This window comes from Kryptolebias marmoratus, linkage group LG1 (genome assembly GCF_001649575.2).
Source record: "Kryptolebias marmoratus isolate JLee-2015 linkage group LG1, ASM164957v2, whole genome shotgun sequence".
Taxonomy (NCBI): domain Eukaryota; kingdom Metazoa; phylum Chordata; class Actinopteri; order Cyprinodontiformes; family Rivulidae; genus Kryptolebias; species Kryptolebias marmoratus.
In genome coordinates this window covers 7,243,986-7,264,766 of record NC_051430.1, presented here as the reverse complement: position 1 = coordinate 7,264,766, position 20,781 = coordinate 7,243,986, and the positions used below count along the sequence as shown (strand labels likewise).

At 38.2% G+C, this 20,781-nt stretch overlaps 1 protein-coding gene across 2 annotated transcripts; it reads right to left on the bottom strand.

Annotated features, from left to right (window-relative positions):
* Positions 1 to 428: 428 nt before the first annotated feature.
* ncaph (non-SMC condensin I complex, subunit H) lies at positions 429 to 19,581 on the bottom strand. Of its 2 annotated transcripts, none has more exons than XM_017414547.3 (18): positions 19,435 to 19,581; positions 18,363 to 18,585; positions 18,164 to 18,254; positions 17,107 to 17,199; positions 16,549 to 16,666; positions 15,309 to 15,448; positions 14,561 to 14,750; positions 14,358 to 14,440; positions 13,463 to 13,656; positions 12,804 to 12,949; positions 6,373 to 6,479; positions 5,465 to 5,584; positions 4,263 to 4,370; positions 3,894 to 4,037; positions 3,080 to 3,190; positions 2,784 to 2,860; positions 2,510 to 2,585; positions 429 to 730 (listed from the first exon to the last, which is right to left on the bottom strand). In XM_017414547.3, the coding sequence occupies exons 2-18, from the start codon at positions 18,578 to 18,580 to the stop codon at positions 671 to 673; spliced, it is 2,076 nt and encodes a 691-aa protein (XP_017270036.1). In that variant the 5' UTR covers positions 18,581 to 18,585; positions 19,435 to 19,581; the 3' UTR covers positions 429 to 670. The 2 variants fall into 2 exon arrangements, with proteins under 2 accessions (XP_017270036.1, XP_017270034.1); XM_017414545.3 differs by having other exon boundaries at positions 430 to 730; positions 2,784 to 2,863.
* Positions 19,582 to 20,781: the final 1,200 nt, after the last annotated feature.

The following is a 20,781-nucleotide window of genomic DNA, read 5'->3' as shown; positions in this document are numbered from 1 at the left end:
ACCTTAGAACTCGCTGGCCGAATGGAATCAACCTTGGTTTCTGACTCAGCCTGGCGAAAGTGACCACGTTAATTTGACTGTTTGGATTTGCCATTAAGATGTACCAATGAGACCTTTAAGGCTAACTTGAAAGTACATCAGCCTGACCTAAACAATTCTGATATCTGAATCTGGCTCCACTGAGTCGGCCTTGAAAGGCTGGCAGAATATGTTGAAGCAGCAGCGGCCGCCTCGACAAACTGGTTCCACCTCATTCCAGTAAGCAGGCGATGAGGCGAGCTGTTCGTTCCCTCAGCAGCTGCTGCTCTGATGTGGATAAAAGGAATAAAACTGATAGATTCTTCCGAAAATACGTACAGCTGTTTTCTTTAAACCTGAAAAAGAACTTCATGTGAAATCAGTAAGTTATACACCACTTTTATGAAAACCATTTTATTTATTTTGACAATATACATTATTTTCTGCTATTTGAGCAGTTAAAATGATCTACAAAGTAAATATTCATGGGAGATATGAAACTAAAAGCAGTACAAGTTCTGCTGTTATGAAGAGTAAAAGCAGATTTCTTAGGACAAAAACATCAGAAAAGCAGAATAAAGACGTAAAAAGCAGAGGTGGACAAACAAACCAAAGAATCTGACTCTCCAGGTAAAATTTTGTTCTTTTCTTCTCAGCGGCCTTGTCTGATGATGATATCTGACATGTCATCAACCTTCACCAGCTCCAAGTTCTGGAAAACAAACAACTTTAAACATTTATAAGATTTATTAAACCCAGATTGAAAAAAGGAGCTCAGATTGGCCTCATTTCTCTTTAGAAGGATAATTTCTGTTCTGTTTCACACAGGAAAGATGGAGAACAGAAACCCAAAATTATAACTCATGACGGAAGATTACAAGTTATTTGATTTTATTATTGCACTTATGGCAGCATTACTGAAGAACTGTCTGAATTTCCAGTTTTTGCTGCTCTTTAAAAAATAACTTCCTGCTGAAACAAGCTAAATAGAAAAGCTCAGATTTAATTCAAATGTGTCTCTGATCAGATCTGTGTCCTCCTGAGCAACACAAGGCTTCAGAAACTGAAAGTTTAGGTCATTTAACATTTTAATGAATAATCTATCCATTAATTTATTATTTGGAAATACATGTGCTTCACCTGTGGTTCCTAAAGGTTGTTCCTGGAAGCTGACAGCCTATTTAATTAGGACAGTGCCTCATGCAGTCCAGTAAAAAACAGTTTTTAGCAGCAGAAAGTTCCTGACATGCTGTTTGACAGGAATAATGATCCTGATGAAAATGATGACCTTTGAGCTATAAATGGATTAAATAATCTTTGAATCACAGGTTTTGTTTGAATCCGAGTTCTTGATAGTTCCTCAGATCGTTTCGGCCCTAGACGCATGTCTCTGAGGGACACCTGCTGGACAGGTTGTCTTCAGCTGCTGGTAACACCACCACAAGGTGGCGGTAGAGCACCAAGCTGTCTGCCAAGTGTCATGGGGCTTTTCACAGCAGGGGAGCCTTTTTCTGCTGAACACCTGCTGAAGAAATTCACATTGATCTTGTTTGTGTTTCTGAAAGTCAGCTCATATCAGCGCCGTCTTCCCTCAGACATGTCCTGTCTTCAGAATCACACTCAGCTGTATTTTTAGCAACAGTTTGTTGTGCCGGCACTTTTGGAGCTATAATAGTTATCAGTACATGAGGAAAGGGTGAAATGAACACACATTGTGAAGTGTGTGAACAGCTGTTTTTGCTGTGTGTGTGTGGGGCAGGGAACTGATGCATGTAACATCAGGACTGGTTTGGCTTTTCTCCAGATGAGAGCCATCATTCAGTCGGGTTCAGAAGGAGAGCGAAACCGTCTCTGTTTTCAAGGTAACAGTGTTTAGAAACAAACGTTTGCTTCAAGAGTTAGCAGGTAAAATATATATACAGCCTACTAGGAGGCTAATAACCAGCTAATTAACTACTAACATCAACTTTTTTACATGATTTGATGACTAATAAATGTACCAGTATATCTATTTGTTTCCTTCTGAAGCTGTTTTTGGCTGCACTGCTTTGTAATTTGCAAAATATAGTTGTTGTTTTTTATCTATGTAGAAATAGTTGTTGTGAGTTTACTGTAAAAAAAAAAAATCGTGGTATGAAATCAGTGACTGATGGAAACTACAGTGTGTTTTCACATGGGACACCTGGGTCCAGATTCTCACTTTGTTTTCTGATTAAACCAGTCGTGGCTAAATGCTGATATGAAATCAGAAGAAAGTCATTAAAAACTTTCACTTTTAGGTCACATTTAGCTCAGCATTAGCCTCAATATCTGTTCAGATAAAAATACTCACTCTGTTTCACACACCTGCATGAGCTCCATGATAAGAGCAGCAGGAAAACACCCACACTTTATTCCCACTTTTTATAAACTTCCTGTTCTTCAGGACTTTGAGGAGCGGAACGCGCCTCATTCATGATCAGCATTCAGCCAGTGTTTGAACAACCCTCACCTTTTCATTGGCCAGATGAAGCAGAGCCACGAATGCCAGTGGGACAGACAGGTTCTGAGCCATTGTGTTCGGCAATCTGGAGCACCACAAAGAAAACAGAAAGATGGAGACAGTCACAATATATTTTACTTCTCATTCCTCAGAGTTAGCTGTTAAATGGCATTAATAAGGGAACAAGACTCCTCCCTTTCATGCAGCTTTTATGCAACATGAGAGCTCCTTGTAATTATTATTCGTCTTAAGCGCCGTATTACAGCAGGAGGTCGGCTGGTACCTTTGAAGTAGGGTCTTTGTGGTCTGACTGAAGACTTTCTCTCCACTCACTTCTGGTGTCTCTGCAGTCTTCTCCACCTGCTGGGAACATAAAGGCAGAAGCGATAAAACAGACATGAACACACAGAATCAAACAAACGCAGCTAAAACTGACTGCGAGACAGGATCTAAGTAGGTCACTGCCCACCACAGACTAAAGACAAGATCTTCAAAAGGAAACACTGAGTACACCTGTCACCTTGCTAAACAGACAGAAAACTTATAGAAACCGATTAGTAAATATCAGGTGTGACTCACCTGTGCTGTTTTTTCTGAGCTTTCAGTCAGAAGAGTCCACATGCTGTTCTTCAGCCTCTTCATGTCCATTTTCTTTGCTGTCTTGGCGTAGTTGATTTCAATTATGTTGACCTGTACAAAGAAGAAATACAGTCAGTGCATGAAAACTGGAGGGAAAAACACAAACAAACTTGAGAGTAAAATATTTATTGCCTGCCTCTTTGCAGGACTTTGTAGTGTTAGCAAAATATCTCAAGGACCGCTAGACAGATTTTAGTGAAACTCCCAGAAAGTTATTGTTGGCTATAGATCTACAACTAATCAACAATTCAAGATGGTCGCCACAGCTAATAAGCTTTAGCCAACACAAAAATAGCTGTAACTCCATTGATTCTACAGATATGGAGCTAATTTGGGTGTGGTAGTAGCTGAGAGTCATCTGTAACATATTCTCTGAGGCCTAACAAGGTCTTATAACATTGAATGAGTCTGAAAAAAACAAAACAAACATCTCATAAGGTTTGATCGAACAGCTACAACTCTGTCATTTCTCTTCATACCGTGATTTTAGTTTAAAACTCATCAAAGATAATGGGTGATAAGCATTCCTTCAAGGATCTTTAGGCCTATAATCACTTAGAGTTATTGAAAAGAAACTTACTGGCAGAAAAAAAGACTTTTATAGTTACAGAATAAAGAGCAGGTATATTGTTTTATCTGACTCGTTTACAATATTCCTTCTGTGTCTGAAAATATCACAAGTAAAGTTTTTGAGCAGAAAGCGACTAAAAGCTAAGGTGTTCCTAAAGTGGGACATAACTCATGCTTTACCCACCCTGTGTGGTTCAGGTACCAGATTGTCCTCCCCGTACGTGGACACACCCTCGAGGTCTTGTGAGGGTGGAGGAATCCCGTCACCTGAGGTCTGTGTGTCGTCTGAAGCAGCAAATCCTTCAACATCATCATCACTGTCACTACCCTGAAAATACACAAGATAAAAGGACAAATAAAGACGCTTCAGAGGAGCGATTTGTGACGAGGCACAAAAGTGTCCAATTCAGCTGTGACAAATAGTTTAAATTGCAGATTAAATGACTCCACATATTTGATCATTTTTAGACTTTATCATTTCCTACTCCTCCACAGGCTGAACAAGGTTGGACACAATAACATCATAAGTCATTTAGAAAGGTGAGTTTCAGACCTGAAGACCTGGACAGAAGTTGACTGTATCATTGGCATTGTTGTAGTCATAATCCCCAATGCCTTCTCCAAGCTCCCCCGACAGCCTCTTCTGGCCTTCTTGACTCAACTAGAAAAAAAAAAGATCACAATTAGACCTGCAGCATCGATCTTATACAACACAGATAATCAGAAAAGATGCTGTAGTATCTGTAGCATGTCACCCTAACCGAAATTTAAAACTTTAATTCCATAAATGAAACTGGAACTTTGGTGCTCTTTGTAGACAGTATTTATCTTCATTTCATCTTTGGAAGCAGGTGATAATGTTTTTGTCTGTCTGTTAGCAAAATATCTCATGAGACACGGGATAATAATCACTGGAATCAACCCTATTCAAGATGGCCACCACAGCTAAGTGACCCTAACAAATGTAAATGGGTATAACTCAGTCCACTCAGAGCTAATGTTTTGTGTGGTTATAGCTCAGAGCCATCCTCAACACATACTCTGAAAGCTATCATCACACAAGATCTTGAATTAGATCGGACATAACGTCATTTATAAGGTTTGACCAGAACTGCTAAATCTTTATCGTTTCTCGGCACAGGATGATCTTAGTTTAAAACTTTGACATGAAAGGTGCATCCTTCAAGGAGTTCTAGGCCTTTTTTGTTTTACGTTTGTGTGGGATCTCAGTGTTGAACTGGGTCATAATTCTTTATAGTTTCTGTGAAAAGAGGAAAAAACATTCATGTTCTCAGTATGTATCAGTGAACCCCAACCAATATGATGGTATAAACTAATTTAGACTGAACACTTTATAAAGAGCTTATGCAGTTTATGACAGTCATAGGTATATCAGCTTAAACTTGTTTATAGAAAATTTAGTCCACCAATGTATCTAAAATGCTCACCTATAAAATGCAAACCAGTCCCTTTAAACTGTTTTCTTGCATTTACTTGTCCTGACAATAAAGCTGCCCACACCACAACTAAACACTCAGGTGTAAATCAGCTGCAGGACTATGAAAACAAGCACTATTTAAACAGAAAGTCTCTGACATTTAAACTTCTAAAAATCCTTGAAATATTTATTATTATTCATATTGGAGTCAGATCAAACCAAACTGACTACATGTACTTGTAGCTTGCCACTCGTCTGTCTGTGCTTTGGGTTGTGTTGGCGCTCTGTGGAAGGTGGCAGAGTTAATGGCGTCTCACCGAGGTGGAGGGTTTGAGGCTGAGCTGGGACAGCTTCTCAGGGGGGAAGTGGAAATCTGCAGGTAAAGTTGTTTTCTTTTTGCTCGCACTGAGCGCAGACTTGCTGTTAGTGGTGGCTGCCTGTGAGGATGAAGCAGAAAATAAGAGATTCAGAAAAAAAAACAAAAACAAGCAGACAACATACTGTCTTTGAAATTTTATTCTTTTTATTGATACTTGTCTCTTTTTAGATTTTGTGTCCCAACACGCTGAACAAAGTGATCAGAGCAGGATGTATTATCAGTGCTGTGAACACGTAATGAGGAAGCAGATTGTAAATATGACTGACTGCATTTAAGGTAATTCCCAGAAAGTGTAACGCTCCGTTGCCATGACAACTGCCTCAAAATGTCACTATTATGATTCAGATGCCTTCATATTATTTTATTAAATGAACTATACTGAGGAAGACCAGCTCTAAACCTTAAATGCAATGCTTTGACACAAGAATCACATTGGTTCTTGTTTAGAAACAGAAAAAAATATTTTCCAATCAATTCTAAAATGACTTGCTTTTTACAAAACAGTTTAGTCATAAAAATAATAACTGTCAATTATTTGCCTTTGTACATTTCATGCTGCTATATTTTGATTTGAGGATGATCTTCACTCCTTCACCTTTTTGCTGACTCAAATCATCCTCCACCTTTTTTATTTTCCATGACATAAAACCAATACTTCAAATGATTTCCCTGAACTGCAATCAATCAGATCTTAGAAGAAAAGTACTGCATGGTAAACACCATTTAAAATGCAGCAAAAGGTCTAAAAACTGGTCAAAAATATAAACAGTGACCAAAATGAGGGGAATCAGGAATTTCACCTGTTAGGAAAGAGTTCGTCTGTAATAAAGCACATAAAAGTTTTACCCTTGTGGTGCGGAAGTGAGCGTCAAAGTTGACGTCATCGTTGAAGTCTATTTCAAAGGGCTTTTTAGGCTTCCTTTTCCGGGGCTCCTTGTCAGGCACATGGTCCACTAAAGCAGGGAGAGAAGCACAAAGCACAAAGATGAAACAGGATTATTACTCTGCACATATACTCTACATTAGGGTCTGCTTTTAGCAAAAATGAAAAAACCTATATTCTCAAAGCACAAAAATACGTCTCATGTTTAATTACCAGGATATTAGTTAAAGAGGTCTGTTCTTGCTCTGAACTGTTCCTTTTCTCCAAGAAAAAGTTGTTGTTTTTTTTCTTAAAAATGGGGGACTTGAACTTTTAGAAGTCAGGGCCACTAACAGATGCTATAAAAAGGTAATATTTTCCTCTCTTTATGACCCATTCTGCTTTGTGCAGAGCTACTATTCTCTTTGTGGTGAAGAGGTTGTGATGGGAAAAAATATTTAGCTGCACTTAATACACATAAGATGAGATCAGGAGTGCCTAAAAACTGATTAATTAGGTTATTTATAGTCATCTGTGTGCCATAAGCGCAACCAACCTGTAGGAGGCAGCATTCTGTCAGAGTTGGAGGGGATAAAACATTTACTTCACTCAAGGATTTGCAAATCAGTTTGCAATTTGTATGAAATGTGTTTTTTTTCCTTGGATTTTTAGCAAATACTTTGTCTTTCAATTAACATGAAGAGACTATAAAATTAGACACGGTTCATTTCTTTGTAAGTGAGCAAACTTACAAAGTCAGCAGGGGATCAAATCAATATTTCCCTCGTAAAAACTAAGATCTTTAATAATTTAGCTCTGGGATCTAATACTGGTCAAAACCTATTCCTGCAGAACTAATTAACCAATTAATGGGCCAGCTGATTAATTGGCCTATGTCTACAATAAACATTTTTAACTGATTTTATTTTTGTGATTTTCTTTATTTATTTTAATTACTAGCAAAGTAGAACGTATATATACAGACTCAACAAACCAAAATATATATTTTCTTTACTAATGTAGGTATTGACACATAGGTTTTGAGTTTTATTTATTTTCTTTTTTAGGCAGAGGTGCCTTCACCTCCTGTCTGTAATCAGAGATATATTTACATGAGGTTTAGGAGAGGACTGTCCACGTCTGTCTCCTCACCTGTGGACTCGACAGAAAACTCTTCATGAGCAGCATTTTCTCAACTAAAAAGTAGGACCTGAGTACACATTGTACAAAAAGTACACAGCAGCAACATGTTTGATCACAAAATATCCAATATGAGCATATAACACTGTAGTTGATATATGAGACAGATATAGGATTGTGCTATAGTTTACTGTTGATTTATCCAAGAATTATCTGCTCTATTTTCAAGTAAGCTTATTCTGAGAGTCTCTGAATGTTATAGTCAGGAGCTGCCTCATTAAAGCATGGTTTAAATCTGGTACATTTGACACAAGGTGCAAACGCTTCCCTTCCATTTTAAAACAAGTGCAGACTCAGATCATCGAGTCTGTAAGCAAACTGTTTGAATGTTGTCACTGTATCAAAGTTTGAAACAAGGCCAACACTATGGCCCTGGTCTAAGAGGAACTGTACAAAAACACACGGACCAGTGGTGCTACAGGGAGGTGGGAATATTCAAAGAATAACTAAATAATAATAATTCTGGAAGTCAGTGGGACTATCTTTAATTAAGCAAGTTTTACCACTTTGACTGAGAGGTCACGTCTTGTAGTTTGACAACTTTTAGCAGAGGTTGTTTAAAATACAAAATAATAGGAGTTCAGTGGCTACTTGTGACATTTGCAATTCAGGTATTTCTCACCAATTTAATTAGATACTTATAATCCACCCAGTGAACTCCTAAAGATAACAATCAATCAATCAACTTTATTTATATAGCACATTTTAAGAACCACAGGGGTAGCCAAAGTGCTGTACAATAGATAAAAACAGTAAAAAGGAAATACATAAAACAAATAAACAGATTAAAAAAAAAAAAAAAGATAAAAAGAGACATACACATACGGGTTCACAGCAGGTATGTCTTAAGGTGCCAAGAAAGACAAGAATCATGGTGTGTTAAAAGCCAAAGAATAAAAGTGTGTTTTTAAAAGAGATTTAAAAACAGGAAGAGAGGAGGCCTGTCTGACACTCAGGGGTAAATTGTTCCAGAGCTTGGGAGCAGCAACAGCAAATGCTCTGTCGCCTCTGAGCTTCAGCCTAGTTTTAGTGACTGTCAGCAGTAACTGATCAGCTGATCTTAGGGATCGGGGCGGGCAGTAAGGCTGAAGCAGCTCAGATAGATATGGTGGGGCCAAGTTGTTCAAGCATTTAAAAACAAATAACAGGAGCTTAAAATTAGTTCTGTAGTGCACAGGGAGCCAATGAAGGGACGCCAAGATGGGAGTAATGTGCTCGTACCTACGGGCCCGAGTTAACAAACAAGCAGCAGAGTTCTGAACAAGCTGCAGACGGGCTAGAGAGGTCTGGCTAATGCCTACAATACAGTGCATTACAATAACATGGCTAAACAACACTTTAGAGGAAACTAAAGAGAAAAGGCTGTGATAAACAGGTGACTGAATTAATCGCTCCGGATGACCAAACCATCCCTGAAGTGGAGACAAAAGGGTTTTGTTTTTTGTCCGTTCTACCCTCCTGACACGACATAATCAATGCAGACCTACTTGAGCTATATAAAAATAGCCTGCCATCATCTGTGGTTTATGTTAGCAGGATTACTCACTATTAGCTTTACAACAGACAAGTGTTTACTAGATGACACAGTTTAGCCTCACAGCATGCAGAGATTTCTTATTTGATCACAAACATGTTATGAAGATTAGGGTGGCCAATATTATATAGGATAAAAAATAAAATTATAATTTTACATCGCACACCGTCTCATTTGAGGAGCCTTAGTGAGAAAGTAATACAGGAAAAATTTCACATAAATTGTCCAATTGTAAGTGTCCTCCAAAATGCATGGAAATTATACAATGTGAACTCTATAGTAAAAATATATATACGGTGTGATAGATGTGTTTGGAAAACTTAATGCTTTGCTATTTTCTTCTAAATTTTTGAAGACTCCCATCTTGTGATCTTGATGTTAATTTAAATTACTTGCATTAAAAAGAAAATAAGTTAGAAATAGGTATGGGAAATAAGTACACCGTGCAAACATTCCAGATTTTGTAAGTTATGGGTGCTGAACCTGTTCCAACCATGAACTTGCATGAAGGCCCCCCAATGAAGTTCTGATAAACAAAGTCTTAATCAAAACTACATCGCTGAGTTGCTCTTTTGAACAGCAATATTGTACGTAATAACACTACGTATGTGCATGCAATTGCAAAGAAAATGGCCAGCTCTACAACACACTCCTGTCGCTCCTCAACATCAGTCTGGCTGGTTGGCCATCCAATTCCTCTTATTGATGGACCATGTCAGCTTCCCATAGGAGGTCAGGCTCTCCAGCATATCTACTATGAAATGAAGACTAACAAGAAAAGAATGTCTGCTGCTTGCAATACAGTTGCAGATGAAATTTTATCTTTTTGGCAGAAAGCTAACATTGTCACAACTGCAAAGCCACATGTTGTTTCAAAGCTTAAACAACTTCATGATGAACATGTCCAAGTTGCAAAGCATAAGAAAAGAAAGTCAGACAGACAGAAATCATTAGAAGCAACATTTTCTCAACAGATGATGTCACTCTATGACATAGCACATGCCAAATGGGAAGCTCTTTCAAAAATTACAGAGGATCGACAGTTTCTTATTGACCAACGCAGTCCTCGTAATACGGTCATGACAACAGAAGGCCTCAAGTTCAAGCATGCAGCTGAAAGATATGCACAGCGCAAACTGGGTGAAAAGAAAAGATGCCTATGATCAACAGTAGGGAGAGTCATCAACCTCATTTGCATCATTCTCTGACGAGAGCTCATCAGAATCGTCTGATGACAGTGATACAGATAAGATAGATACAGATAGGAGAAAAATGTCGAGCCAAAACAGCAGCAATTGTCCAAAAAGATAAAATCCAAGCGCTGTATCATTGATGATGTGACATTCAATGCTGCTCTTGACCAAACTGGGACATCAACTCGTCAGGCAATGATGATTGTCACTCCAGGTCTTGCAGCAGCAGGAGTTGATGTTAGTCAGATATCTTTCTCAAGATCATCTCACATGCAAGCATGAAATGATTCACGTGAAGCACTTGCTAAATCATTAAGGGACTCTTTTAAACCAGATGTTCCATTAATAGGCCATTTTGATGGTAAATTACTTGTTCACCAAGACAGAAGCAAGCATGAGTCTTTGGCAATTGTTGTATCTGGATTGGGTATTGAGAAACTTCTTCCAATTTCTGTCATTTCTTCAGGAATTGGAGCCATTATGGGTGACAAAGTCCTAGAGGCCATCCATGAGTGGCCAGGAGTAGAAGAGCACTTAGCTGGTATTTACTTTGACACAACTTCAAGTAATACAGGCATTCACACTGGTGCAGTAACTACTGTGCAAAAATCGATTGACAGACGACTGCTCTTCCTTGCCTGTAGGCAATTTCAAACCATATGTTTGAAATTTATGCATCTTTGATGCATTTTTTACATCGAGAGGACCTGAAATTGAGCTCTTCAGCAGGTTAAAATCCCACTGGCAAGACATAGAAAGATCAGAAATCAGGGAAACCATGATGAATATGGACCAGGTTCTCTGAGTGAACCTGAAAGAGCCTGTCTAGACAAAAGACGTGATGGGGTAGTCGAAAGCCTTCTAAAGCATCTGCAGAATGTGCAACCTTGTGATGACTACAGAGAATTTGCAAGACTGGTCCTCTGGCTGTTAGGTGAAGATGTGACCTCTGATTTCTCTGCTTCAGGTGCATACCATCGTGCTCGCTGGATGGCCAAAGGGATCTACTGCTTAAAGATCTTTGGATTCCATCATCAGCTCAAGCTCAGCAAACGTGAGATGGGTTCCTTGCGTTGCATCTGTGTCTTTGTTTGCACAATCTATGCCAGCTTCTGGATGGCTGCAACACAAGCAGCAACTGCTCCTCTCCATGACCTTAAAATGCTTCAGCTAATTGAAGAATACAGAGCAGTCGATGATCTAGTTGCTCAAGTTGTGGAAGGGAAAATGCAACTTCACCTGTGGTACCTGAGTAAAGATCTCGCTGCTCTGCCTTTGTTTTCACCTAAAGTCGCATGTAATGAGAAACATGCCATATTGGATGCCCTACAAAATGAGCCAAAGTCTGAGGATGTTCGTCGTCTTGCTCCAAAAGGAATTGCCAGTTTCAGTGGTCTTCAGGTGGCTGACTTTGTCACTAGTCGGTCACTCAATCTCTTCAAAGCACTTGTGAAAAAGCATCTTTCACAAGATTTCTTGACCACTCCAGTGTCTACCTGGCCTGGTAATGATGGCTATGTGTCAGCATGTAACATAGTCAAGACTTTAAAAGTTGTCAATGACTCTGCTGAACGTGCTGTGAAACTGGCCACAGACTTCAATGAGGTTCTTACAAAAAATGATGAACAATGTCAAATGCTGTATCAGGTTGTTGAACACCACCGCAAGGCAGTGCCAAGTAATGCCACCAAGCAACAGCTGATCTGAATGACTATTGGCTAGTGAATAAGTATTATGTAAACATTGACTTTATGGTTTAATAATGTTTATGTGTAATGTTTTATGGAATAAATTTTCATAAACATTTTTTGTTGAAATATTTAAAGTGGACTTTTTGCTATAAATTACAGGGGCCTTGGGAGACCACTAAATATTTATGGATATCCCTAAAATTTTACAAGTATTATTTCTATATAATTTCTCATAAAATCCAATAGTGTGCAAAATCAAATTCATAAATAAAAAACTTTGGGCCAACTTAATGAAGATCTATTTTAGTTTATTTTTTCTATTTTTCACTGCCCTGTAGACCTACTGAGGTGTCTGTCAAGAACATGATAGTATTGCTTTAATGTATTTATGGTGTATAATCAAGTCTGTATGGAAAAAAGAAGAAGCAAGTATTATGATTTGGGACTGGCAAATACTTAATCTTAAACGACTCTGATTGTATTGAGAAGAAAAAACTGACTGGTGCATCTTTAATGATATTTGCCATGACCTGGATGAATCTACACCAGCATGATAATAGTTTGTAAGAATACACAATTTGCTAAAGATGAAATGGTTTCATAACCAATACCACAGCTCACTAAATAATTTAACTTTCATACTGTGAACCTGCCAGGACCACAGAGAAAAATGATTTCTATGACTACATCTGGTACATTTAGATGATGGACTGAGGTGCATGTGTTCATTACTGAGCATCGCCCCTTTTTAGATAAATAATCAAACAAGTAGCTAATAAAGACCTGGTTTTACTCACATTTGTGCTTTGGTTTGAACTGCCAGTATCCAGGGCCAGCCCATGTGGCCATAGTCCTGGGGCTGAAGTAGGAATACTCTCTGGGCTGAGAGGACAGCTGCAGACACATGGTGGCAATGTCCCCCTCGCCAATGGGAATCACATCCCTGTATAAACAACACACACACAGAGCTTACAGAAAAATATTAAATCTCATCGCCCTTTTCAACATAGAAACAGCGATCTTCAGGTGACTCTGAACAACTGGATTTTGGATTTTTCTGCAGAGTTTCTGCTAAATACTCCCTCTCATAAGTGAAAAGAGGAGAGCAGAGGCAGGAAATAATGCAGAAAACATGATGCGAAAATCACAATTTTTCTGACTAATACATTGAGGCTTATCTAAAATATGCACGTTTGTATGACATGAAAACTGTTTGATATTTGCCAAAATGAAAACTACAAAATGTAGTGAAAATAATCTAATAATCATTCAATTATTAAAATGCCTGGGGCAATTCAGAAGATGTGTCATTACATACATCTACAGATTTAGTTGATATATTTTAAACAGGATTTTTAAAAAAATGCAAAGATACAATATTTGTCAACCTGTATTTACTCACAACCACCAATCAGAGGGTACACACTTTGAACTGCTGCGTAACCCACAACATTACCTTCCTTTGCCAGACCCAGAGCCTTCACAGCCCTCTTTGTGCTCCTTAGATCCCTCTTCATAGTCAGCTGATCCCTCCTCATAATCAGCATCAAAGTCAGGGCAGCCATCTTCCTCTGGTTCTGGCTCAGGCTCAGCGTTCACGTCAAACACGTGTTCGCCCTGCTTCATCTTCTCCAGCAGCTGATTCATGGTCTGAAACAGGAGGACCAGAAGGAAAGTGTGGTACAGTGGTAGTTTTTGGAGTGCGATAAAGTGCACATATTTGTCAGCCAGAATTAAAGGTCAGCTTAAAGGTGATGCTTGCTTTTAAAATTTTACTGTGTGAAGTACTACTTATGAGTAGATGCTTATCAAGCATTTAATGAAAGATTTAGGTGATTTTACATATACATCTGAGCCTATATCAATAATTCTGACCCTGTGTGGATTAGTTAAAATCTAAAATAAATTCAGTTTTTGTTTTTTAAAATAATTTGAGTTGAATTTAGTAATCCCACCTTGAACAAAAAAACAAAAATAAATGCCAGTTACGCCCCTGATAACATGTACATTTCTAACTGCAGCTGTAAAGTCTTTACGATTTGCAATAAACTCCCACAAACACAGACTTCAGTAGAGACATCTCATCACATAACCAAAGTATTTTTAACGTCATATAATGTTAAATAAAACCATGCTGTTGTTGATAATTTACATTTACAACTGAGGTCACAATTTAAAGTGTACTTGCCAGTATTATATTTAAAGATAAGTTTTCAGATGCCTTTTTATTAAATCTCTCAAATGAACAGTGACGTTTAGGCGAGCTGATATGGAGTGACTAATATTTACTCTGTAAGAATTGCAGCAAAGTCATTTATAGCATGTAGTTGATGATTACATGGTTCCCTGACCTGGTTAGGGTTCCAGCTTGTGAAAGAGAAGTCCTGCAGCGATGGACAGATGGAGCTTTTCTCCTGGGAACGCTGCAGTCCGGCTGGTGGACGACCAGCAAAGAAAGACAGGGTTTAGCATTTTTTTTATTGAGATAAGGCCAAAAAACAAGAAGTGCCACTGAAGTTAATGCAAACCTTTGTACTTGACGAACTGTTTTTACCTTTGAACGGTGATGCAGGGACTTTCTGAGGAGTTGGAGGAGAGTAGGAAGGTCTGGACTGCAGGAGCGTCATGTGGGAGGGAAACAGCAGCTCGCAGCGACTGTTCTCACTGAACAGAACTGACAGGAAGACTCCCGCTGTGCTGGTCTCGTCAAAGGATGAAGCCAACCGCTGAAACATGGGGTCCACCTGGGTGTGTCAGGTGGACATTGGTCAATTTTATTAAAAGTTTCAGGAAATATAACTCAATAACTTTAATATGAACTAAAGCAGGTCAAGCAAAAACATTCTTACTTCACATTAATAACTAAAACAAGGCGAGGCTGTCATGATGCAACAAGGATTAAAGAGTAGGCATAAAGCTCTAAGAGACCCAAGTCTAATTACTGATCTCAATCAAACTTGATTTTATTAGTCAGTTTTGGTGGATATAAGCTGATTGAAAAGCTTTAACCACAATTCAATCACAACTTTTATCTTCGGTGTTGTTTTAGGTTGAGAAGAGTGACCTTAGTAAAAGGCACAGTTGCATATAGACTCAGATGTACAAAACCTTTGAGGTGAGGCTGATTCTAATCATACAGGTCAGACGTATTTTCAGCGGAAGAGGAAAGAAACAAGACAGTTTAAAACAAGTCTAGTTTCTGGGTTCTTTAAAGGCATTGACACAGAAGACAGTACACCATAGCGAGGAGTGAATAACACCCTTTTTAGGTTGTCTGAAAAAGTACAAAGATCAAACCATACCTCACATTTCCTCTCAGATTCTGCACTGTTGATGTTGCTCAGGTTCTGCTCTACTGTTCTTTTAGGAGGCCTCTTTCTCTTTGGCTGCTTGGCAGTTTCATCCCCTGCAGCATCGTCTCTTTCCTCTTCCAGACCACCGCCTGCGTGTTCAGAGTGAATGAAGAGCACAAAACAAAGAACAATTTATCTTGCAGAGCGGAAGGGTTAGGCCAAGTTTGACAATTAGTAAGAAAATTTATGGAACAATGACACCAGATTCAGAGCAATCAGCAATCAGGCCTGTGGTACGAAGCTAGGTTAGTGAAACACCGGAAGAAGCAGTCTTTACTTTCTGTGTGGTGGGGCTGTACAGACGATTCTCATCCATTGTGACAAACTAAGAAACTGAGAAGCTAGTGACCCACAAGGAGAAGTAAGAGGGAAAAGCTACTTTTGGTTAATCTGAAGATCACGTTATCGTTCGCCATCATAAAAGGTGGGTGTAATTGCTTGTCTTTATATGCGTTTGGTTTTTTTTGTTAGCAAAATGACTTATCAACCAGTGGACTAGTAGTAAACTCTTAGAAAGTAACCATTGGATGGATGTACATCCACAACTGATTAACCGTTGGGATCAATATGATTCAAGATGGCCACAACAGCTAAACAACCTCGGCAAACAGAATTAATGTCTACAATTCAGTCATTTTTACAGATATTGAGCTAAAATCTGGTGCTTAGTCGGTAAGTCATCTTAGACTTAGTCTTGCAAAGCGGAGAGATGCTCTGCTGCAGCAGAAGTACATTCAGTTTTTCTGGAAACACTGCAGGGTCCCATCAAAATAAAAGACACGTTTCTGCTGTTTTTTTTATAAATTAACCCTAAAATAAGTTTACTGTAATTTTTTGCCTTCTTCGACTCCAGCAGCTGTTTTCTCAGCCTACTTATGTCAACATTCTCATTTTAGTTTAAGGTTTTATTTTTGGCCTTTTGTTAGATTTATGCAGTTCCTGATCGCTGACTGAGACTGATCATCTGATGCCACCTCCACCTGTTTTACGTGAAGACACACATATTCAGAATCAGACGAGCTAACTTGACCTACCAGGGTGAAACCAGCAATGGTATACAACTAAGTTAGACTTCAACTGATGGGCTTAGTTAAACCAGATAACCAAAAGAAACATGCTGCATATGTAGAAACTGTTTAGCCACAAATGTTTACAAAAGAACCAGCTGAACAGGATCCTGGGGTCTCACCCTCTCCAGGTTTCGTCTCAGCCCCAAGACCACCCAGCACTCTGTAAGCATCAGCATGAACAGCATCCACCCTCACAGCGTAGATCTTTGTACTGGCATCCAGAGTGCCAGCTGCCACCTTACAAACACACACATAATAAAAATAACATATTATAAGTTGATTATTAATTAATCATTAATGCTTTTTGACAGAGAAATGCTGTTTAAATCATTAAAACTAAGAACCCAAAATTTATTCAGTGAATTATGAGGTTATTATACACGTTTCACATTTTCTCAAAATGGGTGAATTGATTGAATTCTTGTTGTGTAAACAATTAAATGAATTTAAATGTAAATAATTAATCAACTGAAAGAATAACAACCTCTACAGGACTTTGTGAGTCAAATCAGACCATTCATTTGGTCTTCTGTTTCCTCAGACATACAGTAATCGCAACTGTTTTGACCTGCTGATTTTGAGGTCAAAAGTTGGAAATATGAACCGTCACTATTTTAGTGTCATTGCAATAATGAGAAAAACCCCAAAAACGAAAAAGTGAATTTAAAACGACATACCTTAAAGTTGGTGAGCTCAGAATCCTTCTGTTTTAGAATATCTGCCATGTAATCAATCAAATGGAGACCAAAGGCATTTTTGGTGGTAATTTTCTGAGGAAAAAAAGGAAAACAAAGTTGTTGATTACTTGCTTTGAGCCTCTTTTACATTTAAAATGTTTTTCCATCTTAAACACAATCAAACAATAAACAGCTCCAATAAATGTCATTTTTAGGCACTTAAATTATTAGCCTAAGACATAAATTGTTTAAATGTTTTTAGTCAAATTAGCACACAATGCAGGTTGTTTGGCACGATTTCGGCTTTCTAATCCAGCAAAGTGATTCCTAAAAAAAAACTTTTTAGCAAAATGATGGCTTATTCCAACATAAGTGCAGTGTCTTCTAAAATAAATATAGAAGAAAATATTAAGTTCCAGTTCTACAAAACGTTTTAAACCAAGAAGCAGTAATCATTTGAAAAACAAAACAAAACAAATAAAAAAAAAACTTGACAAAGCAACTGAGATGCATGATTTTCACTGGATCTGTCTGTTATGAGAAGTTTTCAGCTATAAACGCTTTAAGAGATTCCTAAAAAGCAACAAAAATCCTATTTTATGCCTGTCACTCTGTTTTTCGCATCGGCATCTTAGTAAATAGCTGTGACAAGTCCCGATATAAACGGTGTGCAGTAAAATCTTTGTTGCATTTTCTATTATGTGTCGACGACCTTTTTTCACTCCTTGATCTGCTCTGAATGATTTTCATGTCAGAGTTTGGCAGTTTGACAGATTAGACAGGGACATAGACCAGACTAAAACAAAAGTTTAAAAAAAGGAACAAAATAAAAACTATTACAACTCACTTTTTAAATTCCTGGGAAGCTAGTTTTAAAATAATTAATTCTGTATCCAGGTTTGTGTGCAGTGTGTGTTCAGGTTAGACAAACCATTCACGGGTTCACACTGTAGGTGGTAATGTTTTCTTCCTATTTCCTTTTTACAGATGTCTTTTGTTGTAGGCTTTCTTTTTCATGTTTTCTATGTTTGCATATACACACACAAAACAGACTTACATTTTCAGTGGAAAGCTTTATGCAGGTGGAGTAGTGCTCTGAAATTTGAGCATTCGACAACTTGGGCACAGCAGCAGGAGTCCCCACAGCACTGCATACAAAAAGCAAACCATCTTAGCCTCTTAAGATACATCGCAGCCAGGCAGATTGACGCTGTGTGTAGTGATCAGTTTTCTCTGATTAGGGCTCAGCAGCTTACCTGTGAGAAGCAGAATCAGTGATGGAAGAATCATTGGCAGATTGAAGGTCTATGACTCTGGACCTCCTGCGCTGACGACGCTCCTGTTCGTCGTCGTTGCCAGGAAAGGCTGCCAGCAGTGGGGTGCTGCAGGCCGCAGGGGACAGACCCTTGTTCTTTAAAGACGATGACGTCCATCCTGAACGGACCCGGGAAACAGGGGTGGACGCTGCACTCATTTTAGCTAGAGACAAAAAGAAAATAAACAAAGTTTAAGCTCTTATACTTTTACTGTACTAACTTATTACCTCTAAGGCGAGAGCTGGTTAAGACTGGTGCAATGAAATGTTGTTGTATAAATTTATAATCACAATTAAAGAGATTTTAAGATAAATATAGCACAAAGGCTTTGTATACTGACTTTTACTGTATTGAAGCTGCACACTATGCCAGATAGGAACATTAAATAAAGATTAAACTTAACTTTTAGATTTATTTGGCTCTGATTTACTAAATGTTTACCATAAGTTTGGACTGAAGATGTAATAACAAATTGACACTGTTGGCTGAAATCAAACAAAAACCCCAGACACCTTCAGGGGAATAGTTTCAAACCTCAAATCTCAGCTCCCCCTGGTCCAGAGTTGTTCACAATTAACCAAAGATACTGTCTGGTCGAAAATAAAAAGCGTGCCAATAATGAGCTGCCGAACAAATATTCTCCACAGCAAACTAAAACATTTTCCCAAAGCTACCCTCGCTTTTAAATGGGCTTACACGAAGTTACTCACATATTATTTTACTCTTGACAGAAAAATTACACAACTTTACAACAGCTTAATTTAGCTTTAACGCCGGTAGCATAAATAAGGCAAATCTTGAGTTTTAAGAGTACATTGGGCATTATATGAAGCAAACTATTTAATTCACTATGTCAAATTAAGCAGGTACAAATGAACTTGATGCTCAGTACTAGCTAACTTTACCTCCATGCTAGCACAACAATGTCGCCCTCGCTCTTATAGTCTGCTAACTGGTTCTCTAACAAATACAAATATTGACCAAAAAGACCTTCTCGGTCCGTTCAACTCACCTTAAACCTGTTAAAACTCTGACAGTCCTCCTTAAACGGTATAGATATATGCTTAGATTTCACATAAAAACAGGGGAACTCGGACTTTTCTTTTTCGTGCTCTGCGTTTGAATTTTTGCGCCGGACGGTTTACGTAAGACAACAATACGTCATGACGTTAAGCCACACCCACAGTAATTCTTCTTTGGGGTTTAACGGTAGTCGGCATTCTTTAAATGGCATTACCGCCACCTTGTGGTGCAGTTGTACATCACTGTGCTTCTTACAGTTTTTTTCTTTTAACTAGTTCAGTTACCTTAAAAACAGACAAAACTAAAAATCTTTTTCTACCCTTTTTTCAACAGTGGACCAGCAGATCATTAAAGCTCAGTAGCCCAGCTCTCCATAGCTTTTTTATTCTTATTTTTTGCACTTCATAATTCAATTCTGTTCATCAGTTTTTTTCTAACTTTACACTGACTGCAGAGGCCTGTGGATTGTTTAAATTATAATGAAAATGTTTTTTTGTAAACTTAGGTTTTAAACCTTAACCTGCATATGATTATTTGCTCTTTTGTATGGAATCCCCATCCTTATTATATCTACTTCCTGCTGAATTTTTATTCTCCCACTGCAGCTGCCATTCTTTTATTATCACCTTCCTGGTTAATTTTTTCCTTTTCATTTTGACAGTTTTATCTCTACATACACATTTTATTTTTTTTGTTGTTGCTTCCTTTACTAACTTGTCTGCTTTTTCATGACCACTGATCCCAGTGTGTCCAGGTCTCCACATGACCCCAACAGACGTGCCCTGACTGCATACATGCATGGACAAATAATATTTCATATTCCAAATCTTGATGATTTTTAGCTGTTCCTGTTTGAAAACTGAAAGGGATATTGCGGCCATTTGAAAGTGGATTTCTCTGGAAGGCGACAGTTCTGGAGAACTTATGAAAAATAATATCTTACCTCTTGGAGATCTTGATTGGCCTCAGTATGGAGAAATAGAGTTTATATCTGACAGGACTGATGAGGTAACAGCAAGTCTAAAAGCAGCCAAGACCAAAGTTTTAAAACTCCAATCTACAAAATTGTTTTTCTGGTTTGTGTGAACACTATTTCAGTGTCTTTGCACCACAATCAATTTTACATTGAGCAGGTATTTTGGCAAAATATTTTATAAAATTCTTGCTGAATCTGACCCCAGGCTGCTCCAGGAAGTGCTACAACTAGGAGCTGCAAATAATCAATAATCAGTAAACAATCATTTAGGGTGAAATAGGGGGCCGTGTGAAGTTTTAAAAAATAACTTTTATTTGAACTGTTATGACAATTTTTTTTAGATTGGAGCTATAAAAAACC

What these genes read in the sequence shown, in the direction of transcription:
- ncaph (XM_017414545.3), bottom strand. Translation starts at nt 18,580, where the DNA reads ATGAGTGCAGCGTCCACCCCTGTTTCCCGGGTCCGTTCAGGATGGACG. An exon ending in AATCTGAGAGGAAATGTGAG is followed by an intron (nt 14,751 to 15,308) that starts GTATGGTTTGAT and finishes TGACACACCCAG; the next exon opens with GTGGACCCCATGTTTCAGCG. An exon ending in GTTCAAACCAAAGCACAAAT is followed by an intron (nt 6,480 to 12,803) that starts GTGAGTAAAACC and finishes TCCCTGCTTTAG; the next exon opens with TGGACCATGTGCCTGACAAG.